This window comes from Notothenia rossii, assembly GCF_949606895.1.
Source record: "Notothenia rossii genome assembly, chromosome: 5".
Lineage (NCBI taxonomy): Eukaryota > Metazoa > Chordata > Actinopteri > Perciformes > Nototheniidae > Notothenia > Notothenia rossii.
In genome coordinates, this window is record NC_136903.1 from 61582603 (window position 1) to 61609974 (window position 27372).

Here is a 27372-nt window from a genome sequence, read left to right on the forward strand (position 1 = left end):
AGAGCATCCTGAACTTCCACAGGTGCAACATAGAGAGGATAATGACCTTCTACAGGTGCACCATAGAGAGCATCCTGAACTTCCACAGGTGCAACATAGAGAGGATACTGACCTTCTACAGGTGCACCATAGAGAGCATCCTGACCTTCTACAGGTGCACCATAGAGAGCATCCTGACCGTCTACAGGTGCACCATAGACAGGATCCTGACCTTCTACAGGTGCACCATAGAGAGCATCCTGACCTTCTACAGGTGCACCATAGACAGGATCCTGACCTTCTACAGGTGCACCATAGAGAGCATCCTGACCTTCTACAGGTGCACCATAGAGAGCATCCTGACCTTCTACAGGTGCACCATAGACAGGATCCTGACCTTCTACAGGTGCACCATAGAGAGCATCCTGACCTTCTACAGGTGCACCACAGAGAGGATACTGACCTTCTACAGGTGCACCATAGAGAGCATCCTGACCTTCTACAGGTGCACCATAGAGAGCATCCTGACCTTCTACAGGTGCACCATAGAGAGGATCCTGACCTTCTACAGGTGCACTATTTTTATTTATTTTTAGGACTATTTTTATTTTGTATAAAATGTATGTCTTGTTATTGCACTGTTGAGGAACCTGTGACATAAGTTTTACATTCATTGCATAACTACACAGTCGTTTTGTATATTATATGAAAATAAATCTTTGAATCTTGAAAAAATATCTGATTACAACTACCTGGTCTGGAAATTGAAGCCAATGCCTGAAATGTCAATCATCTCCAAAATCCAGCACGGGGCAACTACACTAGAAGTGTATGAGAAAAATTACCCTCTTCTCTATCAAATTAATATCTCATTCATTTTTAACATGAGTTTATGATCTAAATAGTTTGTTTTACATTTTCTTCAGCGTGATGTTTATTTTGTAAGTTATGGTCCCATTTAGACTACAAGATAAACTAGCATATGCCTCAGGGCGTAGCTACCTTGTGACTGGCACGTTGCTGCCAAAAAGCTCAGGAGTTCTATCTAATCTACTGTACATACTGACATCTTTTACGTACACAAAATCAGTGTACTACGCAGTTGGAATGCGCTACATATGTGATTTCTAATGATGCCTGACATCTTATCGACTAAATGATTTATTCTGAAAATAATTAAATAATTAAAAAAATCATAATATAACAATTTTTGGTTACAGCACAAAACTATTTGTTTTTGTTAAACATTCGGTTCCATCATGGATTTTTTGACTTTTTAATCATTAACCTAATCTGGTAGGCCATCCTTGTCTGGGTCCAGAGCTTTGAAATTGTTCAGTCCATCAGGTTGACTATTTGTCTAGCTATGTAACATGAACAGCAATTTCTCTGTTAAAAGCAAGATAGCCAATTAGCATCTCCGAGGGACAAACGCTCAGCCAATCAGTGACACAGGGCGGGACTAATAGCATTGTCAAGCTGTATGCAATAAAAACATACATGGATTTTTTTTGTATTTGCTTCCCTCCACTCTTTGCCTTATGTTAGACTGAATTGTTAAATATGTTTCCAGTCAACTCAATGAAATGGATAGATTTAAAAGGTCTAGACAAAGGCAACTACACTCCTAAATCTTAGGCAAAGGCCTTCCTCCTCCCACCTTCTTCCTCTTCCTCTTCCTACCCTGGAGTTGCGGATGATGTGAGCCTTCACCAGGGCAGCCACTTGGTCTTGGTGTTCGGGGCTTGAGAGCCAGTGCTGTCTTTCAGCTGACAGTGAGTTCAGGGCATCATCTGTGGGCCAGAACATGGTGTACGGCTGGTGGACGGACATCTCGAGCACAGGGAGTAACCCCGCATCCTGCAAAAAGAGTGGACCATAAAGATTACCATCAGCACGAACACTAGTCTGAAAAAAATGTAGAGGTGAAAACTGTATTAAAAGGAGGAGTTAAGGTGACCAGGTGCCAGCAAGCTACATGTGGGACAAAGAGTATGTTTGTGTTGGCCAAAGTGGGACATGCTACTGCGATGCAATGAGGTACGTTAGATTTCAATATAATATCCATCTAACCCTGAAAAATGAACATTTTTATTGAAACCATTATAAATATGACTTACAACAATGTAGGTTGATTTTTTTGCACAAACTATGCAAGCAAAGGACCTAAATATATTCGGTTTGAATGGATTTATTTTCCAACAAACACTGGTCCACATTGTATTCACCTCGACGCGAGAACGGAAAAAAGAAAAGGGAAAATGTCAATCAAATCTCTCAAATTGAGGACACGGGAGAAATGATAAAAATGCTGTGCAGGTAGTAAGATAAGTAGTGATAGAAAGAAAAGAAGGAAGCAAAGTAGGTTTAATAACAGAATAGAGATGGATGTGTATGTTACGTGAGGGTAAATTAAGAGGCGGATTTCAGAGTGAGGAGGATGCAGTGTAGGAGATATCAAATCAAAAAGTGCAGGATGTTTTTTGTTCTTTCTTTTTTTTCACCTCCACAAGTTTGTAAAAGCGTCTGTAGCCATAAAACGCTGCAGCTGTGGTGAGGTTCATCTAAAAAGAGAGAGAAAGAGAGAGGTCACACTGCCTGACAGTCAATTATAATAAATCAATCATTTATTATTTTCAGTTAAACTCAGTCCACCTTGGTATACTGGATCCTGGGTTTGTCCTGCAGCTTGTAGGGCGTCAACATGGTGTCGATGTGGTGAATGACTCCATTCGATGTGGTGTAGTCACTCTTTATGATCCTCGATCTGTTGTTCACCCACACTGAACCCTGCAGGAGAGAGAGACAGGTGTGGAGACAGAGGAGGAGGCGTGTGTTGTGTCTCGTCAAAAATGTTAGCCTTGTCATGTTTCATGTTTTGTTAAGTCATTTTTGTCTTGTCTCCCACTTCCTGTTTTATTTTGGTGCTCACCCTTTGTGTTTCATTCCAGGTCCATTGACTCCCTATCCTTGTGTGTGTCTCCCGCTCTCATCAGCCCCGCCCCCTGATTGTTTCCACCTGTGCCAGTTACCTCTTGTTTAAATTCCCCAGCCTTCCCTTGTCTTGTGCCAGTTCGTCCTGTCTCCGTGCCAGTAGTCAGCCTACTAGCGGTTTTCCTCATGTCTCAGGCCAGATTCATGCTCCTGAGTTATCTAGTAAGTTTTGTTACACATTTTGTGATTTTGAGTGATTCCTGTTGTTCCTTCTTCACCTCGTCAAGAGTGTAGATCCTTTTTTGTGACCTGATTGTTGGAATAAAGTATTTTTCTCATACTTTACCTGTTTCCTGGAATGGTGCATTTGAGTCCTAAAACGTTGTGTTTTCAAGTTCGTGGCAGACAGGTAGAAACTAAGAAGAGTCAAGTGTCTGTGTTTTTGTATGTCTTACCTCCTGCAGGCTGAAGTGAAGTGTGTATCCGGATGTGGAGACGGCTAGCTTAGTCGTTTTGAGGTCACTCAAGGTCAAAGTCTCACAGGAAACGACATGGTAACGAACCAGGTCAGGAAGTCGACCAAACTGGTTCCATTCCTCAAACTACACACACACACACACACACACACACACACACACACACACACACACACACACACACACACACACACACACACACACACACACACACACACACACACACACACACACACACACACACACACACACACACACACACACACACACACACACACACACACACACACACACACACACACACACACACACACACACACACACACACACACACGATATATATAACTTGCACCAGCAACCATAATAACACACATAAGTATAAATGTAATTAACAATTAATATTGTGCATCAATTTGTATTGTTTTCCAAGGATAAAGAAGCTAATTGGTAATATTATTATGTAACATTTGATAATATGGAAACAGCAGATGTTGTACACACAGAGGAGTCATGGTTGGTTTCCTCTGCGGGGGCGAAGACAGTGAATGGTCCATCACCATAAAGACCACGAACACCTGATAACTGAGAAACAAAAAGAAAACAAAGTGAAATCATTTGATGACGGATCTGAGGCCTTTTTCATGTCTTAATAAAAGGGATGCTCTTACTGCATGAAAATACAGTTTATTGGAATTTCCTCTACTGTTGTGTCCTGCTGTTTTTAGTTAACAGCATCTATTGAATAACTGGAGACAAAGCCTTATCTACTGTGTGGATATCAAATGACTCACTGATAACATTCGGCGGAAGAAGTCGTTTTCTGATTGTCGGGACAGCTCCTGTAACAAAGAGAAGACACAACTTCCTGTGAGTGGGAAGGCGAGGCAGTGGTAGGTTAGAGGTGAGGGGGAAGTCAGAGGTCATGTGACTCACAGTGTTTGTGGTTCCCCGGCAGTCGAAGCCATCGCCAACGTGGCTTCTGAGGCAGGAGCAGTTCCTCTGGCCCTGACCGAAATACTCACAGCGAGCATACCTACTGCAGCCGCCATTGTTCTGCACACACAACAAATGTGTCATCAATTGATAATACAGGACAACATTCAATGCCCTGACACAATTTCAATTTGAGATAAAAACAAAGATATTTCTGATTAGTCTGAATCGGCAACAAACATCTGAACACATTGCTGGCTCTTAACAAGCTAATGAATGAAGCAAGTTTTTCTTTTATGACCCATCTCAAACTATGATAAAACAGAGCACAGATCACTTTTATGACATGTAGTACAATGTATTTTGCCTTCTAAATTGTGTTTGGTAATATGCACTTGTATATCGGGACTTGTATTGTTTCTATTTTTGTCTGCCAAGAGGCACTTCATGTTCAAAATGCTCTTCTCATCCTCTGTCGGAAACCAGAGCCTTGTCTGCTCTGATTGGTTAGCTGGGTGGCTCGGTTGTGATTAGTCAACCGCTTAGAGCTGCCCCGCCCCTTTGCCAATCATTGTCATGTAGTAATGTCATTATGTTACGGAAGTAAACAAAGGAGTCCAATTGGGGTGTTTCAGGCAGGGGGGGAGAAACCTATAACACACTACAGGGAAGGCAAAACACCAAAAAGCATGATAAGACCTTTAAGTTGCACTTTCAAAAAACAAAATAAAGTTCACAATCACATCAGCTTTACAAAAACCTTTCTCTGTTCCTCTGGAACAATGGCCTGCATGTTTTAGTATTTATGATGTGCACAAACCTATTTTAGAAAACAGTCTGAATATTATCTGGTAGTATAATTTGTATATTATTACTGTCTGTAACACATAAATATACATTTATTTTTTGCTTAATAATTAAATGGGTTGCAACTCACTATGAGGAGATTTAAATAATTAATGTAAATACCAAGCTGTGTAATCTGTGCTAAAAGGGTAATGTTTTAACCTCTTGTGTGGAAATCCAATTAGGGTCGATGGTAAATTATTTGATTTGAGCAATTTATTCCTCAGTCGAGCTAAATTGAGGGCGAAGTTTGTAGCTGCAAGGTTTTTCCTGCATCCAACGCTGTCATTTGATGATTTCAAACAGAGGGTGAAAAGAGGTGCTGCAGCACAGGCAGAATGAGAAAATAAAGACCTTTTTGAACATTAAAGCATGGAGACATGTCACAGTAGAAGCATAATATGTCCTCTTTAAACACGACAGAATAAAGCAGAAGAATAAGCACTGACACTGACGTACATTTTTGCAGGGGTTGACAGGGTAACAGAACTTCCCAGATCCTTGAAAGCCCATCTTGCAGTTACAGGCCGTCTGGATAAACAAAGAAGACAGAAAAAACATATAATCAAAAGCAAAACAAATTATCTTTCTTCTTTCACCCTAAAAATGACTGCCCGAAATGGATGGCTTTATGTTTGGTCGTTATGTGTCTTGCCTTAAAATCTGACATTTTACTGCAGTACAGTGTTGTCTTACAATGTTGGGTCCTGTTCTGGTGCACTCTGCTGATTTGTGGCAGCCTCCATTGTTGACCAGGCAGCCGTCAATCTCTGTGAACACACAACAAGTTGGAAATTAATATTAAAATGACATTTACAAAATAGAAAAAGCTTTATTGGGAGGGAATACAGAAGTAGCTAAAAAACAACAATTCCCACTGTGACCCTTTGGAGGCTCAATATATGGGAATATTTCATTTCCATTTCCAGGTCAGGAAATTCAGGTCAGAGGTTAGGGAAATAATTGCAAGGACAAAGTTGTGTATCTAGCCTTTTCCTTTTTATCTAAGAGTAAAGTACATTAAATTGACACATTCAACTTAAAACTAGAGTCCACAAAATTCAGGTTGTTTTTTATATATTTGAATATATTGCAACACAAATGTATATTTATAGTGCAATGTCAGTTTTTGACCAAAATCTTGCTGCCCTAATTACAGCATTTGCACAAATGGAGCACAACATATGAGTGAAAGCATTGCTGTTGTTTATTTAAAATATGAATGTACAACAAAGGTTGCTTGAATCAATGAATAATCGTATTCTCAATAGAGTGGTGCAGGAATGAGTCCTAAAACCTTTAACGTTTTTCGTTAGATGACTGAAATAAGGTCTGTGGTTAAAACAAGCTGAAGAGATTTTCATGTTTTGTTCTATGACAAAATATGTTAATAAATACCCCATCTGTGAATGAATGTCCAAAGCTTCCATGTGTCATCAAATCTGCTAACAAGTGACTAAATAAACTACTAAATGTCCTTTAGCGAAGTGGTGGTGATACATAGCCATTCAACCATGATACAGATTCATAGCCTAACAATAGCTTTTAGCTTCTGGGGATCAAATTCATAAGGTGGTCTTAATATGTGGAGATTATCCTGCTAAAGAAAACGTGTAAATACCATTAACATATGTTTGCCACAGAGCTTATTTTCTGCAATATTCCGAAATCCAATGGGGAAATGCCATTGCTTTTAGTATATCTCATCACTGCACCACTTTATAATGATCAACAATTTTGGCCTTAATCATTACATTACATTGCATTTAGCTGACGCTTTTATCCAAAGCGACTTACAATAAGTGCTTTCGACCAGGAAGATACAACCTTTAAGAAAACAGAATCATATAAGTACATCAGGTTTCATAGAGCCAAACATTTCAAGTGCTACTCAACTGGCATTTAGAAAGCCAGCCCTTTATTAGTATATAAGTGCTTTGTTAGTAATTCTATCGCTCGAAGTGGAGTCTAAAGAGATGAGTTTTCAGTTTGCGTCGGAAGATGTGTAAGCTATCTGCTGTCCTGATTTCAATGGGGAGCTCATTCCACCATTTTGGAGCCAGGATAGCAAACCCACGTGTTTTTGCTGACGGGAACTTGGGTCCCCCTCGCAGTGCGGGTGCAGCGAGCTGTTTGGCTGATGCAGAGCGGAGTGCACGTGCTGGGGTGTACGGTTTAACCATGTCCTGGATGTAGGAAGGGCCAGATCCATTCGCAGCATGGTACGCAAGTACCAGTGTCTTGAAGTGGATTCTAGCAGTTACTGGAAGCCAGTGAAGGGAGCGGAGGAGCGGTGTGGTGTGGGAGAATTTGGGAAGGTTGAAGACCAGACGAGCCGCTGCATTCTGGATGAGCTGCAGAGGTCGGATGGCACATGCAGGTAGACCAGCCAGGAGGGAGTTGCAGTAGTCTAGGCGTGAGATGACGAGAGCCTGGACCAGAATCTGCGCTGATGTCTGGGTCAGCTGGGGACGTATCCTCCTGATGTTGTAAAGCGTGTATCTGCAGCAGCGGGTTGTAGCAGCGATGTTTGCAGTGAAGGACAGTTTGTTATCTAGGACCACACCCAGATTCCTTGCAGTCTGAGTCGGGGAAACAACAGAGGTGCCGATGTTGATTGTTAGGTCAAGAGTGGGACAATCTTTTCCCGGAAGGAAGAGCAGTTCAGTCTTGTCAAGGTTGAGCTTGAGGTGATGAGCAGACATCCACCGAGAGATGTCTGCTAGGTAAGCAGAGATGCGTGCGACGACCTGGGTCTCTGAGCGGGGAAAGGACAGAATTAGTTGGGTGTCGTCAGCGTAGCAGTGGTATGAAAAACCATGCGGGCTAATGACAGACCCGAGCGAGTTTGTGTACAGGGAGAAGAGGAGGGGACCAAGAACCGAGCCCTGAGGGTACCCTGTAGTTAATTGACAAGGGTCGGACTCGGACCCTCTCCAAGTAACCCTGTAGGTGCGGTCGTTGAGGTATGAGGTGAGGAGGGAAAGTGCAGTGCCTGAAACTCCAAGTTCTTGGACAGTGCGAAGGAGGATCCGATGGTTCACCGTGTCGAATGCAGCAGACAGGTCCAGAAGGATGATGATAATCATGCAGGCCTACATACCGATCCGGACTACATACCCAGGCAGATGACCCCGTCTCCGGTGTAACCCTCTTTACAGGAACAAGTCCTCTCTCCTGCAGAGGCCTTCTTGCAACTGGCAAACTCTGAGCAACCACCGTTAGACCTGCTGCACAATTCCAGCTCTGAGAGACACAGAGTAAAAGTAAGTAAGTACATTAGGTGTGTGTGTGTGTGTGTGTGTGTGTGTGTGTGTGTGTGTGTGTGTGTGTGTGTGTGTGTGTGTGTGTGTGTGTGTGTGTGTGTGTGTGTGTGTGTGTGTGTGTGTGTGTGTGTGTGTGTGTGTGTGTGTGTCTTTACCTTTGCAGTGAGTTCCATTGCCTTCATATCCAGCCACACACACACAGGCAGCAGCCGTACCCTGTGGTCCTGTTATACAGCTGCAGGAGAGGACATTCTTCAATAATTATTTTTTAGATGTATTATTATTATTATAGTTATGCCATTGAGCTTCCTTTTTGTCAATGAAGGCTGAGTGTCCATCTTTGAGACTTTATTCCAAGATGTTGGTAGTTTGTGTCCCTGAAACATCCTCTGGACTTATTGTGTAATATTAAAAGCATCCCTTCACTAAATCTGGTCTGCTGATATTTTCCTTATTGTCAACAAATCCTGTTAAAAAGAGACTCAAAACAGCAATTAAATTATCCACTAACACATGATACATCTTCTGCCTCTGCCGTGGAGCTTTACTATTGTCCAAAAACTATTTTAAAAAACCATGGATAAGCTACACTGCTAAACTGGGTCACATGTCCTTCATTGCCTTACACATACAAAGAGGTTCAGTATTTTGTCTAAATCCCAGTTAACAGTCTTGCTGCCACAAATACTAGAGCACCAGATGTGGATAAAATCATCCGCTCAACACAGTACAAGTGAAGTCAAGGAAACAAGTGCGGTATTTGCTGTTTGATTATTGTTTAAATTACAGTTAAAATAAAACTATATATTTGTGAATCATTTGGAGAAAAAAAATTCAGTAGGAACCAATGGGCTTGAGTGCCACAGTGTTAAGTATAAAGGACTGTAAACTCAGACACTTTGCTGCAAACGTGGCAATTAACTCTAGATTAAGCGCCTGTCAAAGCCCCTTGAGCATGGCAGGCCAACAGGTAAAACGAGTTAAAACGGCCCAGAGCACTTCGATTAGGAGAAACACGCTGCATTTTCAAAAACAATGAAAATAACACATTTGCCAAAACAAATGCAAATGAGGACACATCTTTACCAACTTAAGAGCACAAGCACATAATTTATAAAACATTCACCAACTTGACAAAACATGTGCAGCATTGATTAAAAGTACTTCATAAACAAAATGCAGCAAATAAAAAAAAGCTGCAAAAAGCTCAAAACACAACAGAAACAGGGACACCAAAAAGTGATGCACACAGCTGGGACCGGAGCGCTTGTTGAAGTTCAGAAAATGGATTATAAATTGTTATATTATAAAATATACCTAAAATGTAAATTGTATTGGATTATTTTAACAATGTGAACGTATGATTCCTTCAGATATTATTGTAGATCTACTGTAAGCTAGATAGCTATTATAGCTAACCTAGTCATTTCAAATATACTGACAAAACGCTTACAATTATAAAGCAGACCAACTCTGCCAAAAGTGAGTGTTGGCCTAAACTATAAAATCTATAGGTTACTTACGTAACCCCAGTTCTCAGAGTAACATGAAGTGAGATGTCTCACTATGGGATGCGCCTCAACGCGTATGCAAACAGAAGCATCAATCTCATTACGCCAATCCTGATTGGCTGGTGACCTTGACGTCTACGTCAGGGAATCCACCCACCCTATAAGTAGCTTGCGCTACGACGCAGCGTCATTCAAAATAAGCACCTCTTCTCGCTTCGCCTTAGCAAGAAGGGCCGTCTGGTGAGACATCTCACTTCATGTTACTCTTAGAACTGGGGTTACGTAAGTAACCTATAGTTCTCATTCATAACACTCCGTTCGATGTCTCACTATGGGATATTGAAACTCCCGTGTTGCTAGACATGCTTATCTCGAAAATCACCAAAACAACCAGAACTTAACAGGTGGAACCCTGTCTCAACACGGGGCCCAGCACTGCGCGGGCCACACTTGGAGCAGAGACATCTAGCCTGTAAAAGCGGACAAAAGTGAGCCGGGAGGACCAGCTCGCTGCTGCACAAATGTCTTGGATGGAAACACCCTTGAACAAAGCCCAGGATGTAGCCAGTCCACGAGTAGAATGAGCACGCAGGCCCGTTGGTGCCTGCAAACCCTGACTCGTATAAGCCAGAACAATCGCTTCCACAATCCAGTGGGAGAGCCGTTGCCTGGTAACGGGCTTGCCCGTCTGAGAGTTAGCCCAGGATATAGAGAGTTGGTCATTGCAACTAAACTCTTTTGACCTGTCCATATAGGTGCGTAAAGCACAAACTTGACACAGCAAATTCGGCCGCTGTTCCTCAGAGGAACACAGCGGCGGAGGAAATGCCACAATGTCAATGGGGGTACATGAGCCAACCACCTTAGGTATAAAGGCAGGGTTGGACTTCAGCAACACTGTCGTTTGCCCCGGGGCAAACTGAGTGCATGAAGGATGTACAGAGAGCGCATGAATGTCACTGAGTCGCTTGGCAGATGCCAGAGCCAGTAACAGCACTGTCTTCAGTGACAGGTGTTTCATGTCAGCTTCTTCCAGGGGTTCAAATGGAGGTCGAGTGAGCCCATCTAAAACCACTGCGGAGTCCGATAAGGGCACCAGTGACCTGGAAACAGGGAGGAGCCTGCGAGCCCCTTTCATAAAACGGCAGACCAAAGGATGTTGGCTAGCCGTCTTTCCCTCAAAGCCCACATGGCATGCAGCAATAGCAGCCAGGTACACTTTGATCGTAGATAAAGCTCCGTGTTTATCAATTAGGTCCTGTAGAAATTATAAAATCACCCCGACAGGACATTTAAAAGAGATGTGTCCTTTTTGAAGGCACCACTCCTCAAACACCTTCCACTTACAGTCATAGAGAGACCTGGTGGAGAAAGCTCTTGCACTCTGAATAGTGTTTATCACCTTCTGAGGGATCCCCACTGTATTCAGATTTTACCACTCACGGGCCAGGCCCATAGTGCCAAGCGCTCTGGGTGTGGGTGAAAGATCATCCCACCCGCCTGAGACAGTATGTCCCTGCATAGTGGGAGCTGCCACGGCTGCCCGCACAGCAGCTGATATATGTCCGCCAGCCAATACATTAAAGGCCAGTGCGGAGCTATCAGGATCAGTGTGTGGCGTTGTTCTCTCACTCTGGCCAGAGTTGGGGGTATCAGAGCCAGGGGTGGGAACGTGTACAGAAGGACCGGAGGCCAAACGTACGCGAGCGCGTCCACGCCTAACGGTGCGTTTAAATCGCGCATTGAAAAGAACAGCTGACATTGAGCATTTTCTTTTGATGCGAACAGATCTACCGCGGCTCGGCCGTAATGCACCCACAGCTGACTCACAACCATTGGATGTAGAGTCCAGTCTGCATATAGTGGTGCACCTCTGGACAGCAGATCTGCCCCGAGGTTCATCACTCCTGGTACGTGCGTCGCTCTCAGAGAGAGGAGACGTCCGCAGCTCCATAAGATCAGTTTGCGTGCCAGCATGTGTAACTGGAGAGAACGCAAACCCCCTTGGCGGTTTATATGCGATATTTTGGTCGTGTTGTCTGTCCTCACGAGGACATGATGTCCTCTGAGAAAAGGCAGATAGCGTTTTAGGGTGAGGAACACCACTAAAAGGTCCAGATAATTTATGTGTGACCGTTGGAGGTCTCTGCTCCAGAGACCCCTCACAGGTCGACCTTCGTATATACCCCCCCAGCCCGTCAGACATGCGTCTGTGGTGACCACCTTCCGCGATAGGACAGCACCCATAGGCACGCCCCGTACTAGAAAAGTCGGGTGTAGCCAGTGGCGCAGTGCCATTACGCATTTCATAGTGACCCTCACTCTCCGCGCGTCCAGTCTGAGGGCAGCTACCCAGCGCTGAAACTCCCTCATGATTAAGCGCCCCAGTCGTACCACCAGGATGGCTGACGCCATGAGCCCCAGTAATCGCAGACATGATCTGAAGAGAACATATTTATGTAGCCGGAAATGAGCGAGGCAAGCTCTGAAGGCTTTCACTCTTTCTGCTGACAGGCGGGCTGTAAAGGGCACCAAATTCAGGTGTAGGCCCAGGAAGAGTACAGTCTGGGCTGGGGACAACATGCTCTTTTCTGTGTTTATTACGAAACCCAGATCGAGCAGGTGTTTTGCGAGGACATTCGTCTGCGTAATAGCCTCTTGCTCCGACTGTGCGAGAAGCAGCCAGTCGTCCAGATAAGTTGCCAAGCGAATACCCTGTTGTCTTAACGGGGCTATCGCGGCTTTCGTACATCGTACAAACACTCGCGGGCTGAGAGACAGACCGAAGGGAAGGACTCTGTACTCGTAACAGACAACCTGAAAGGCGAACCTCAGATATTTCCTGTGTGGGTAATATACTGGGATGTGGAAATACGCATCTTTCAGGTCGACTGATGTGAACCAGTCGTTCTGGCGCAAAGACGCAGAGATGTGTGAGTGAGCATTCTGAATTTGTATCTTTTGAGATATTTGTTCAGAGCTCTCAATTCTAGTATAGGCCGAATTCCGTTCCCTCCCCGTTTGGGAACGAGGAAATACTTGGAATAAAAGCCGCTCTGACTCTGTTCGGCGGGTAATATCGATATAGCCTTCTTTTCTAGTAGCGACAAAATCTCTTGCTCTAGAATATGGGCCGACTCTCCCCGGGCTTGTGAATACAGAATTCCCGAGAAGCAAGGGGGGGTGACAGCTAATTGGAGCCTGTAGCCCCGTGTTACTGTCTTGAAAACCCAAGCAGAATCTGTGAGCATCTTCCACCTTTCGCTTCTTAAAGCGAGCGGAGATGTCACATCTCTGTCGTCTGCCCTCTGTGTCTTTATTTGTTGTGTTATGGGGCCCTCTAGTGTCTGAACATGGTGGTACCCCAGGTTGACAACCCCGGCCGACACTGCGCATGCGCGTGGCGGTGGTGCCTTCACAATCCCGTCTAATGTCCGCCTTTTAAGAGAGGCCGTAGCCGCTCTCAAAAGAGGGGTAGACGACAGACTGTTTTATTGTTTTTATTGTATTTCTTTTCATTTTTATTGACTGCGCCCTTGGCTTCAAGCCTGGAAACGACAGTGGAAAATGATTTATTAGGAAACAATAATGATGACATGTGTTTGTGTGACTTAAACAGGCAGCGGAACTTGCTCTCTTTGATGTTAAGTCCATTTCCCTTATGGCGCGAACTTGAGGATGACGTTCTGGCATCACTCGAGGCGGCGGGAAGATGGGGGCATGATGGCACCCCGAAAACACATGAGCATCTAACACTGGAACGTGTTCTGGAGCTGGGGAACAGGGAACTTCCAGCTCTCTCGTCGAGGAGAGCAGAGGAGGCTGTCAGGCCGCCCGCTTCTTCTTCCTCACCTGGTGGCTGAAAACCTGGGTCGGCTGTGCCTGAGCGGCAGCTGCCGGAACCGGAGATCTTCTTGGCCAGCTCACCCTCGCCTCGTGTCTGGGCTGGGGACCCGGGACGGGCTGTGGTCTCTGCTGCTTCGGTATCTTGAACCGGGCAGGACTTGAGGCAGCTTGAGTGAAGCCCTGCCACGGGACCGTTAAAGGTGGCGGCTGGACCCTTCGGGGGAGACAGAGCTGGAGAGCCTCGTCTTCATTCTTTTTTTGATTCGCATCTCAGCTGCATTGAAGCTAGAGCGGAGCCAAATATGCCCTCTGGAACAATAGGCATGTCCAGAACCTCTTCTTTTTCCCGGTCCGGAAGGTTCGTCAGGTTGAGCCACCTGGCTCTCTCCTGTACCACCATAATTCCCAGTGCTTTGCCTGTGGCTTGGACTGCACAGCGCTGCACACGGAGGCAAATGTCCGTGATCGCTGCGATCTCGTCCCACACGGTAGGCTCAGGTTTGCTCGACAAGTCTTCGCAGAGCTCCGCCTGGTAGGCGGTCAGCAGCGAGGAGACGTTGAGTGCCCTGGCGGACAAAGCTGCGGCTTTATAGGCCCGTTTGGTCATCACTGACTGAAAACGGTCTGCCTTTGCCGGTAGCGTGGGGTTCCTGCTCGGTGTCGTAGCCAGCCTCGGTTGGAGGTGGGCTGCCACCAGCGGTTCCATGGGCGGCATGCGGAGCAGGCCGAGCCTCTCCATAACGTCACAGTCCAGGGAGGAGGCACCCTGGATTGGGGCCTTGTTGCTGAAAGGGCGGTCTCTCCACGAGACAGACACCTCGTCCAGCATCTCGGGAAAGACTGGAAGGAGCTGCCTCTTCGTCCTCGCTGCTTGGGGCAATTGCTTCCCCTCGTAGCAAGATCTGGATGTCTCCTTGGCCACTTCAGGCCATGGGATGTCCAGCCTGGACGCAGCGCGTTGACACACGGCCTGCAAGTCCATACTTAGGCAGGGCGAAGCTGGTATGCTTTCACCCGGGAGAGCGGACATCGCTCCCGGCTTTGCAGCCTGAGGCGATGAAACGAAGATGTCATCTTCGTGCTCATCCGAGTTGGACAGGAGGAATTCAGAGGCATCCTCTTCTTCCTCCATATAGTCCAACTCCAGGACATCCTCCGCGGGTGGAACCATGGTGAGGTCCAGTTGAGAGCCCCAGCTTGACAAGCGCGGGGCATGTCTTGATTGCCAGCCGGCGAATCAGCGGACATGAGGGGGTCCTGTCCCGACAAGCTAGCTTGGCATGCTAGCCGTCGGCGGAGGCTCTTAAAGGTGAAGCGGGCACAATGCCCGCACGAGCCGGGGTTATCGAAAGCCTCCTGGGCGTGTTCCAGCCCGAGGCAGGACGAGCAGACCTGGTGTGAGTCTGTGACTGAGATCTTAAACCCGCAGCCGCATAGCCGAGCCTCCGAGTCCCTGACTCCTCTGGTGTGAGGGAGAGAAGGGTCCATCTTTGTTCGCCGGGGTGTCGGCGTGGAGTGGACACGCTAGTAACAGGTACGTTACTGAGAAAAAAATCCAACCTTGTCGTTAATCCGAAAGGAAAAAGCGATGGCGTAGATTTTATTCTTTCAAGAATATTAACTGGTGTGTTAATACCTTTTGTTTTTATCTCCGTCTCCTCCGGTGTGAGAGAGAAAAGAGAACGTCCTCGCTACCGTGGTGTCAGTGTGGAGGGAAGAAAAGCTAGCAACAGGTATGTTACTAGCTTGAAGAAAAAATCAAACCTTACCGTAATTTCGAAAGAAAGAAACGGCGAGGCAGATTACGATATTAACTGGTGTGTTAATATTGTTCAGTCTTCTTGCAAAGCAAAAAAGTCACCGGCAAGCGTCCGTCGACCGAATGTTAGCTTTGGTTTCAGTCTGTGGACTGTTAAGCTAGCCCGTCTACTGATAATTCGAGATGTGCTCTGAAGCGAGAAGAAGTGTTTGAATGACGCTGCGTCGTAGCGCAAGCTACTTATAGGGTGGGTGGATTCCCTGACGTAGACGTCAAGATCACCAGCCAATCAGGATTGGCGTAATGAGATTCATGCTTCTGTTGGCATATGCGTTGAGGCGCATCCCATAGTGTGACATCGAACGGAGTGTTATGAATGAAAACACTAAATGTCAACAACCGCTCCGGTCCCAGCTATGTGCTTCACTTTTTAGTGTCCCCATTGCTGTTGTGTTTTGTACGGAGCCCCTGAAGGGACATGGAAAAAAAAAAAAGGGAGAGAGAAAAAAAATAAAGTCAGGAGAACGGATTTGTTTCTCGTGCGCACGAGAAACTAATCCGTTTCCAGGAAGTGGAACACACAGACAACCATTTCATTGCAGACTGTTATGTTTACGTGGGGAAATGACAGAGCATACATTATTTGAGATAAACTATATTTTGAAGTCAGACTTAATTTTATGGACATTTCGGCCAGGGGTGTAGAGCTATTGGTTTAAGCACCGGATTGGCAAAACAGGAGAGTCTGTAAACCAGTCTGCTTTGATCTATGAATTAATTTCCGTGACTCGCAGAGTACCTGCTTCCCCCGCAGCTGTTTTATAGGGAAACAAACACTCAGAACACACACACAGAGCGGACTGCCCCTCCCCCCAACGTTGAAGTCTAAGTGAAGTCTGAGTATGAAATATATTTCAAATAATGCACTGTCATTTCCCCACGTAAACATAACAGTCTGCAATGAAATGGTTGTGTCCTGTGCGCTTCACTTCCTCCTTGGCACACCGGTAACTTTCTCCCCAAAAAAATCTCGCACACACAAGTTAGTATCTCATGAGAAACTTTCTCGTCCCGTTATCCTGACTTTTTTTTTTCTCTTTCCGTTATTTATTTGCAGCGTTTCGTTTATGCAGTGCTTTCAGTAAACCCTGCGCATGTTTCGCCAGGATGGTGAATGTTTCCTCATTTGCATGTCTTTTGGCATTTTTTTTTTTATATATATCTACACGTTTTTTTTTTAACGGACACTGAACATTAGCTACTTTGCCTTAAAGATAGTGGACTTAAATCGAATAATCCCACAGCAGCCAAAGAAAGAGATTTTTTTTATGTTACATTGTTTCTGTGGTATAGCGTGAGTTCTCTAATAAAGTGGTGAAAAGTAAATAATATCAGCCAGGTGTTTTCTGCACACACACACACAAACAAACCAGATGTAGTCACACCAATGTAGGACTTACTTGGCATTCTCATCACACACTCCTCCGCAGGCATCATCCTTGATCTCTGACACACACACACACACACACACACACACACACACACACACACACACACACACACACACACACACACACACACACACACACACACACACACACACACACACACACACACACACACACACACACACACACACACACACACACACACACACACACACACACACACACACACACACACACACACAGAACAGAAAGATTTCAGGTGATAAGAGGTAGGGAAAAATATTGAGTGTGGTTATAATTTCAAAGTGTGGGTGAGTGCAGGTTTGTTATTCTTACCTGCAGAGCAGGAAGCTCCTTTCCAACCTTTATAGCACACACACCTTCCACTTCCTGCCAGACCGTCCTCACACTTCCCATGGTCACACACACATTCTGTAACACACACATGCACCAATGCACCAGTCAATGGTGTATTGGACACATACATTATTGATATTTGGAATCAGCCGCACGCGCGCGCACTAAATACAGAACCTTGAACCCTATATAATACCTTGGTTTACATCTTGTTATTGTTAATTTGTAAATTCAACTTGTCTATTTTCTACTTTCTTGTTTATTTCTTGTCTGTTGATTTGTATTGTACAATGCCATGTCTTTTTATGCTGCTGCAACACAAACATTTCCCATATTGGGGTCAATAAATTACTTCTTATCTTATCTTATCTTCTTATCTCTTATGCTTCTTTGAGTGTGTGTGTGTGTGTGTGTGTGTGTGTGTGTGTGTGTGTGTGTGTGTGTGTGTGTGTGTGTGTGTGTGTGTGTGTGTGTGTGTGTGTGTGTGTGTGTGTGTGTGTGTGTGTGTGTGTGTGTGTGTGTGTGTGTGTGTGTGTGTGTGTGTGTGCGCGCGCGCGCGCGTGCGTGCGTGCGTGCGTGTCTGTATGTATGTCTCACTGGAGGAGCAGTTGACTCCGTATCGTCCTGGCTCACAGTCCTCGCACGCAGTGCCGTGGAAACCCTCGAAGCAACGGCACTCCCCGTTGCCGAGGTTACCGTCCTGACACTCCCCGTGATTGGAGCACCTGCTGCCAACATCTCCCGGGCATTTGAAGCACTCGTGGCCGTAGTAACCGGGGCAACAGGAGAGATCCTACATGACAAACAATCAATATTAATATTCTGATTAATATTATTATTTATTAATGTATTTTTATTTATTTGTACTGTAACAGTGCTGGCGAACAGCACAAATGTAATAAAGCAATGATACCAATGAAGAAGAGTTTTCAGCTCTCTGAAAGGCTGCATTACTCAAAAAAGGTACCCTGCCCATCAAGACTTACAAATTAAACATTGAATTTAACCAACAGTAGGTCATTTTGGATAAACCAGCTAGAATTTGAAAATAGACAGCCGGAAGAAATCTGCTACTTCCTTACAGAGCCCCTCCTCCAACACACACGAACGCGCACATCACCAATGAGGGCACGAGATAAGTTTGTGCACAGATGGAAGGCTGACAGGCAGGTAGGCCATCCAGTTATTTTAGACGGGCCGGCTCAGATGATTGATCTTGCTTTTTACAGTACTACGGCTTCCACAGATGACATTTTTTTATGGATTTGTTGTCAAAGTACTTCAGATATTCTATTCTATCGGGATGTTAAGAGCATTCCATGGAATATAACAAAAAGTGTATCTCGAGCCGGTTTCTCAAACTTACATACCCCACCTTTAAATAACACTTTTAACCATATGCATGAATATTTAAATATTAAATTACATTGTAGAGAATTTATTTAATAGACGGTTTAAAAAAAAGAAAAATCTGTTAAAAATGTGTGAAAGCTAATAAAATTAAAATAATCAACTTAAATTATCTAAAAGGAAATATAACCAATGAAATATAAAACAATATGTTATAAATAGAGGTTCATGTTTTTTGGCGGGTCCAGTTGGGTATAAAGAAAGTTGTTCCTATACATGAAACTGTCTACTTCAAGCTGTGTGGACTATCTATTTCTGGAAAGAGAAATTGCCGTTGAGTTTTTCAGATGAATTTTTAGGCATCACAAGCTGAGTAAAATCTAGTTCTATTATTTTCAAGAAAAAGCAGACATCTCTATAGCCGAAATCTCAATCACTGGGCAAATCACATCAAAACCGTGTAGTTTCATTAATACAACTACAGGTAAGAGGGAAAGTCTGCAGAATTTAATAAAAATGACTCCAAAACCACAACCAGTAGAGCCTACTCAATATGCAAATCAAACTACAGGTGAAACTACAGTGTCAGCATACCCTGCTTTCCCGAATACATTTGATGACACAGCCTCGCACTGACTTCCTCCTGGATCCGAATCGCTTCCTGTAACTACAGTTGGGTCGCATGTTGACAGGAAACTTCTCTTTGATCTGCCGTGGAATACATTAGAAAAACAAAATGAGAACCGTCACAGAACACAGGAAACAGATGTTTTCTTCCCCATTGTGTGTTGCAAATAATACCACCGGCAAAGCACAGCATGGTTAAACCTCACCATTTCCTCCCAACCCTCACTCTGTAAATGTGAGAATTTAAAAGTTGCTTTCAGGTGCAGGTTTATTTTGTACCCGTAGGTAGATTTGGTTTGCAGTTAGTGGTGGCTGTCAAGTGTAAACGCGCCAACTTTATAGTCCCTGAACGTCACCAATGCTCTGGTCCAAGCAGTGTGCATCCCTTTTTACAGTCCGTGTTTCCGTTGTGTTTTGAGCTTCTTGCAGCGTTGTTTCATTTGCAGCGTTTCGTTTATGCAGTGCTTTTAGTAAACGCTGCACATGTTTCGTCCAGATTTTGCTTGATATGCATGTGTTTCGGCGCATTTGTGTTATAATATTTGCAATCAGCGGATACATTTTTTTAAACTTAAATCAACTACATTACATTAAATCATCAACCCAGTATAAACACTTGTATAGCCCTTATTTGAATCTTTAGAGTGTAAAAGTTGTAAAATGCACTAAAAGCCAAATCCAGATTAGGGCTGTGCTGTTGTAGCGCCTTTACTCCTGCTGGCCACCGTACACAAGTTATTCATTTTTACACACAATTAAGCATCTGTGCCATGTTGATAAAACTTGTTTATCTAAGAAATAGTTGCTGGAATAAGGATTTGTTCAAAACCTAGGAACTATAAAGCTCCATCCAGAAGGAAGCTGAAAATCACTAAGCAACGGGTGTAAATTATTATAATACAAATAATTAAATTTGTATAATAATAATAGTAATAATAATAAAATGACATAACACTAAAAGTAAAAATCCACTCAATAAAAGCACAATAGCATTAGGCCATCAATTACATTTCGGGCTTATATTTTACACACAATTAACTATTACAAAAATATGGTTATAGTCAGGTTGCCTTTTCAGTTACCATTATATATATAATTGTTGATTTTGTCTCTCCACCTTTCTCTACTCTACATTAAGTATAATTAATTTGCCAAAAATAAGAAAAAAACAAAAAAACTATGTTAAAGAATAATTTGATTGAAAGCAATATCATTATAACTATTTTTCCGTTCCTAAATACATCTTCCTAATATCGTTATCCTAAATAATTTTTGCCATGAAAATCAAGTAGTGAAAATCCGACCCCTCGATAATATGACGTGTCTCAGAAGTAACTTTTGGAGGTAATAGATTTGACAAACATTGTGCTTCCTTATAAAGCAGCAGCAGGTGTTCATGTTATCGTGCCCCTCAGCCCTGTGAACTGTAACGGCTTTCTTACTGGTTTTTTGAAGAAAGGGCATTGAGGTGGTCCTTCACAGTCTGTGCACCGTCCCTGAAGAAAAGGTGAGAGAGGGGATTTTTTTTTTTTTTTTTTTTTAACCTTTATTTAACCAGATAAAAAGCATTGAGATAAAATCTCATTTACAATGCTGACCTGGCCAAGAAGGCAGCAACGTTACACATAACACATAACACAAAAATATAAAATACAGAGAACATAACTAAGAAAACAAAAGACGAAAAAAGCAGTTACTACATTGTGCACATTAGGTTGTTATTACAGTAGTACAGACCGCTGTCAAGCACTATAATGACCGTTGCTAAGGAGGATAAAGAGAGAGAAAGAAAAATATGTTAAAAGCGGAGCGATGGACGTCAGATAAATCACCAGAAAGGAAGTAAACACTAACAGGAACACGGTATGGGCTCTGCAGTGTTTAAGGACTTGTTAGTGGATCAGAAAATGTAAACACACTTGGACAGTGCGGCCATAAAGTCGTTGTTGTCGCAGTTCCAGCCATTGGTACGCCGTGGAGCAGAGAACAATAATCTTTAAGTCAATACAATAATTTCAATTAATATTGGGAGTCGAATCGTTGGTTTGTTTAGTATCTGGCCGTGTAATAAGCGGAATTAGGCTGATGTCGGGTGTTCTAGTCCCCATAATGACAGCCTCGCTGCACATTTTCCCTTACTTAATTAATTGCAGAATGAGTTAAACTCTATAAACTGTTATCAATATTCTGCCTGTATATGCAGGAGACTCATCAATCCCGTGCATCTGTTTTCCCTTTTCAGATTTCTTTGAGAACTGTAATTTGATGTTTTTTTCTTTAAATATAAGGGTGCAAAACTCACCCTTATGCACTCACATCAATTATGATATGATGTGACCATTATGATGAGAAATTAAAAAGTTAAATTACAACTGAAACACTATCTGACGTATGCAAAACCTTGTATATAATTGTAATATAATTTTTTAACGCCAGGCAATTTTTTTATTGGCCAGTTCTCAAGACTTGCATAGTTTGGTTGAGCTTGCTTTGAATTTTGTTACAAATAAAAGAATGGTATAAACTCTCTCAGGTTTGGTGTGTCAGAGGCTGAGCCACAAATGGTTTCATGCTGTGGCCGTAACAGTGGCTTTGAAACATCTGTCCAGGGAATAAAGATGAAAAATATCCTCTTGGCTAACCATGCTTCGTAATTTGCATTGTTAAATAAACGTAAAAAAACACACAACATTTCTTTTGTATGATCTATTTATATCGCCAATACACACAAGTAAAAAACAAAAATTCCACCAATTGCCTCTGGCTGCAGAGAAGTGGTAGTGTTAGAATTGCAGCGCCCTACTGTTTTTGTAATATTGTGATTTCCTGCAGCTAGATGAGAGCAACGCATGCGGGATACTTTCCCTCTACCCAAGGCCACACGCCTTTTTGGGTGAAAACACTCGCGTTCATTTGAATGGTGGTAAATACAGATTCCAAAGTTTACGACAATCACATAAAAAAATGAATAAAACCGCGCCTTTATTAATCTAAGAGGAGCCCAATTACGATGGTCAGACAGTCAAACATTAAACAATGTTATTAGAGATTGATGATCTGCGTCGACTGGTTTCATTTGAGTCAATAGGGGATCGATGTCCGGTCAGTTTGCCAGTGCCAGGCAGCAGGCAAACATTTAAACTGTGAATTCTGAATTACCGGTAGATTCTTTTATTGTCCTTTTTTCTTAGAGGAAGTAAAGAAACCGTTACTCTGGATTTATTTGTTGTTTGATTTGCAATATACGACTCAGCAGCTTTTAGGCATGAACAAACTATTGTTTTTCACTTCGCTCTATGTTATGTTATATTCACCGGAAAGTGGACGGGGCCGTACTTTTGCCCAGAAGTGGCGATGGCGTTGCTCTCATTGATAGTGTTTTCTTTGGCCCAATTCCAAACCACACCCTACCCACTCCCCCTCCGTGATGGAGTGAACTCCGTCTGTAGTCACACTCTCAGCTGAAAGAGGCTCCTCCTTCTTTCAGGTGGAGGGTGTAAATACAGCAGCAAGCTTTGGGACGAACGCCCCTCTCTCCGGCAGAAACAGGAAATGCCATCATATGTAACAACGGTTTCAAATCAGCATCTCTCTGATTAAAATATAAATAAATAAACTCTTTAAAATCTTTTATGGCATATCTTTTTTGTAAACATATTTTGTTTTAAAATCTGATGTTTATAAGCCGCTTAGTTGTTGCAAAAGTCTGTGTAAATATACACAACTTTTACCGTTTTCTAGACTAGACATTAGTAAATGATCCTAAGTTTAAACAAATACGAGGTTGTTAACATCTGTATACATGAAGATATTAAATAGCTCTTGTTGTGCAGTTTATAAGTGAACTGTTTGTAAACAGCGTGTTTCATGACGGACACACACAGCATTGAGTCCTGTCAGGTAGAGCAGCAGGTGAAGTCAGGACCGATGCAGACTCACTGTTGGAGGGCTGGTAACCCACTCCCCCTCCACACTTGTTGGTTTGGAACAGCACTTAATGTGGCGCACCCTCTGCAAACGGAGGGGTAGGGTGTAGAGGGCGGTTTGGAACTGGGCCAGAGTGTAGCCTTGGCCCCTTACTTCTCTGTGATTGGCAAAATTGTTTCAGAGCGATGACAGCAACTTTTTGTTAATAACCTCAACCTCTGACCTTTAGTCACCTTCACCCAGCTCTTTTTCACTTTGCTTCAAAATAACTTTTAATGGAACCACCCACCCATCCGTTTATTAATCCATCCTAAATCCATCATTCTGTCTATCATTCCATACTCTTTTCTATTCATTCATCCACCTTTCCATTCATCCTTCACTCCCTCTGGCTTACTTCGACCTGAATGTAGACCTGCTTGCTGCATCTGTTGCGACGGACTTTGAGGACCTGAGGGAGGAATAGGATGAGGCCAAACTGCGTCTCAGTGAACGTTCCATCAAGAGGAACATCGTTCACAACTGTCTGGAAGACAAGAAACAAATGTCGGATATTTGACTAAAGATGTACAAGAACATAAATGTATGTTTGCATTAATAAGCAAATAAACTATGAATTATAGATACTTGTAATTATAATTGTATCATGAAATCAGTTTTTAGATTGATTTCTTTCTTTCCATGTATCTGTCAGTCTTGCAGAAATTCATTTGCAGAAAAAACATTTGAGTATGATGGATGGTTGGATTTTCATAGAAATTAACAGCATTTTTTAGCTGCTTGGATGTGAATCAAGCTCAAATCTGAATGTAAAAGCAGCACTGTGTTCTTAAAAATGTTATTTTTTAACACTCTGGTGTGAGAAAGCTTCTGGAAGGTTGATTCCATGACTGTAATGCTTGTTCTGGTCCAGCTTTTGTTACCTGGTTGTTCTTGTCCAAGTGGAACTGGACCTGGTATTCGTTTCCCAGCATGGTACTTTTTAATATACCGTCAGACAGATGGTGAGGGAAGAGCAGGAAATGGATAACCACATGGTACTTAAACACATCAGATTCCTGGACAAATTCAGAGATACACAAAAAGACAGACAGAAAAGACGAGTTAAAGAAGAATCCCACTTATCTGCTGCTTACATTTTTACATGTTATTCTTATTATCCTTGTGTGAACTTATTGCTGCAGCTGCTCTGACACCTAAACTTCCTAAGAGGGATTAACAAAGTGTTATCTTATCTTATTGTAAATATTAGCTTATTCAAGTGGTATTATAGTGCCAATGTTGGACCGACTTTTGTCATTACAGAGCTATTAATCTAGAGGATTAATCTATGTGTTCATACTGTATACTGTATCTCTGTTAACCTGGCTGCAGCTAGCAGCTAGCTAATCTACAACGCAGAAATCAAGTTGAACCCGTTGACAGTATGTATTCAGATGAGGAGATACTATAGTGTTCACTATCAATAAATCAAATATATATTCTCCCTTTTGTTTCAAAGTTTTCCTCAAGAGGAGCTCAGGCCAAGTGTAGATGTTAGGATATTTATGCTGTAGCTCATTTTTGTGTTATTTTGACCATAATGGAGGTTTGTAATATCTGGACCAACCATGAGCGAGGAGTTAGTCGCTCTGAGGTGCTGCCTGATGGCATCGTCTGTGGGCAGCAGGAGGGTGAACCGCTGGCAACAACTATGCAGCTTTTGTGACAGATTGTACATCTGTGAGAAAACACACACAAACAAAAATATTAAAACAAACTAAAAAACAAAGAAATAAGGTTACATTTTATAATTCCTTACCAGAGCGTACTGCCTGAATAGAGTGAAGTTTGAGGAGGAGTTCAGGAATTCCATCAGGGTGGGCGGCTCAGGGGGAAGGTCTGAGAGACTGGGAGCCAGAATCTGAACACAAACAAACAAACATTCAAATAAATCAAAAATAATGTTTTAGTTCATTGGATAGTTTTGAAAGAAATGAAAGCACTGATATTATACCCTCAAAAGATCGTCTTTAACTATTTATTTCTGACTTACTCGTCCTTCATCCTGTTGGACTGGCAATAAAAGACGTTTCCCTCTGGAGTTTCTAAGAGTTACTGTTGGCGCTAGCGCTACTGTGCCAAAGACAACCCGATCACCCTCTTTTTTCATGAGAGCCAACTAAGACACCTTTTCAACTTATTGAGACCATCAGGGAAAAAGCAAGCAGTATATTAAAATATAAGTTATTGTTATTTATTCTCAATGCTGGTATCACAGTCCAAAGCTCTTCTGCCACCAAACACGGGGTCCCTATCCTCTCATCTTGCCATGTGTGCAGGCAGTCCCTCTATCGGTGCCACCAACACAACCACAGCAAATCATGCGTATTAAAGTTGCATATACGCAATGTAGCATATGAGGTGATCTTGGGACTATTGCGACTTTTGGTGCAAGCGCTTGCTACTTTAATTGGACACAGGACACACTGCATTTTTTTCATCAGCTTTGAGCTGTAGATAAAGCCTTCATCTCCCCAGGAGACCGTAGCTGATGGCACATACTGTAATTGCATATTGAAAGTGAAACTTTCAGGGAACAAATTCGAAAGGCGATGGTGTCGTTATTCCATAGCTACATTGTGCAATCAGTATGTACTACACAATGATAAGTTGTGGCCCCGTTTTGGTTGTGTTTTAAGCTTCTTGCAGAGTTATGTATTTGCAGCGTTTCGTTTATCGTTTCTTTATTTGCATCTTTTTTAAACTGCTGCATGTTTCTCCTAGTGGAAGTGTTCTGGTATTTTGCACTACTCTGCTTGCTAGCTCTCCAGACTCTCACATGGTCTATGATGTGGATGTAGCCATTGATTGCAGGCAAGTTGGGCGTGCGGATGGAGGCATTTCCAATGCGAATCACCTGGAAGACAAAACAGCAACAGTTGAATACAAATATTGTGTAAACATGTTTCTATTTAACTCTCAACTAGTCTTAAAATGTGTCACACAGTACCAGAAACGTTCAAATTGTGTGTTATTAATGTCTGATCTGCTGAGGCGGTTTTCATGACAACATGTACACTCGAGTCTCTGTGATTGAAGCGGAGCTATAAAGAGGCATTTATATGAGATCATCTCAAGTCAGATATAACATGATAAATAATGAAGTACCAAGAATGTAAAATATATATTAAGCCTGCAATTCACCTGAGGATAACTGTGTTTCATTCTGTTTATTTGACATTACATATAAAACAGCCTTATTTGGATGTCTGTTTATATTATTGATGAAGTTAATTTCTTAACTTAGGTTCATGAGCATGGCCACACCTCAACCAAACCTCTAATTATTGCTAAGTTACTTATGCTGGTCAATATATCTGGCCTCGTTTGTCTCAGATCTCATGACCCACCCTCCCCTTGTCCCATATTCATTCATTCATCCCTACCTCCTTACATCCCTCATCCATCACTCCCTTCATCCCTCCCATCCTACATCCCTTCAGCCAGTCTCCCTTTGTCTCTTTCTGTTTATTATGGTGCATTCTTTTGCCTCATTCTAGGGACCATTCTGGGGGGCTTGTATTCAGATCGTCCAGAAACACATTCTTACCCCGGTGCTGTTGCTGATCTCCCAGTAGGTGGGGGGATTCATGGTGGGAAGCCTGCTGCCAACCCTTTGTTCCAGATCCTCTAGAGAGTAAATCCCAAGTAGTATGTGGCTCCTACAAGAGACAAAAAAGATTGTTAGCAAAATGCTCTAGTAAGCAATGATGCAATGTTAATGTCTAGGGCTTTTATTGTGAAGGAAGATACATAATTTTTATTGTATAGAGTGGGGTTTTCAAAGTGTGGGTAGGTGAGCCTCCCCTCAGAGAACATAAGAACAGCCGCGCCCCCCCTCTCAATTATTATAGCTGTTATTATTATTATTATTATTATTATTGTTGTTGCTATAATGCAGGGGTATTCAATTGCATTTCAAAGAGGTCCAGTAAGAGAAAATGCAATTAAATGCTCTGTTTTCGCTGTCTACCTTCCGCCATTTGAAATTACTCCGACTGTTTCTCTCCTCTTGTCGTGTCTCTGTGTGTGTTTGAATCTATCGTGCTTACTGCACCGATTTGATTGGGT

General features: G+C 43.0%; 1 protein-coding gene across 5 annotated transcripts in view; it reads right to left on the reverse strand.

Annotated features, from left to right (window-relative positions):
• stab1 (stabilin 1) overlaps nt 1-27372 on the reverse strand; it is a 161778-nt gene that overhangs the window by 88991 nt on the left and 45415 nt on the right. For 4 of the 5 annotated variants that reach the window (XM_079682469.1, XM_079682470.1, XM_079682471.1 and 1 more), the window contains 22 exons: nt 26852-26963; nt 26081-26158; nt 25061-25162; nt 24869-24979; nt 24183-24317; nt 23657-23785; nt 20775-20828; nt 19300-19413; nt 17953-18148; nt 17335-17430; nt 17011-17056; nt 8590-8669; nt 8289-8414; nt 5865-5938; nt 5628-5699; nt 4323-4442; nt 4181-4228; nt 3891-3971; nt 3369-3515; nt 2635-2769; nt 2484-2543; nt 1663-1839 (listed from right to left, as the gene is read on the reverse strand). In XM_079682469.1, the coding sequence (XP_079538595.1) occupies nt 1663-1839; nt 2484-2543; nt 2635-2769; nt 3369-3515; nt 3891-3971; nt 4181-4228; nt 4323-4442; nt 5628-5699; nt 5865-5938; nt 8289-8414; nt 8590-8669; nt 17011-17056; nt 17335-17430; nt 17953-18148; nt 19300-19413; nt 20775-20828; nt 23657-23785; nt 24183-24317; nt 24869-24979; nt 25061-25162; nt 26081-26158; nt 26852-26963 (2293 nt within the window). The remainder of the gene's footprint in view (nt 1-1662; nt 1840-2483; nt 2544-2634; nt 2770-3368; nt 3516-3890; nt 3972-4180; nt 4229-4322; nt 4443-5627; nt 5700-5864; nt 5939-8288; nt 8415-8589; nt 8670-17010; nt 17057-17334; nt 17431-17952; nt 18149-19299; nt 19414-20774; nt 20829-23656; nt 23786-24182; nt 24318-24868; nt 24980-25060; nt 25163-26080; nt 26159-26851; nt 26964-27372) is intronic. The other variant, XM_079682472.1, reaches the window with a different exon arrangement.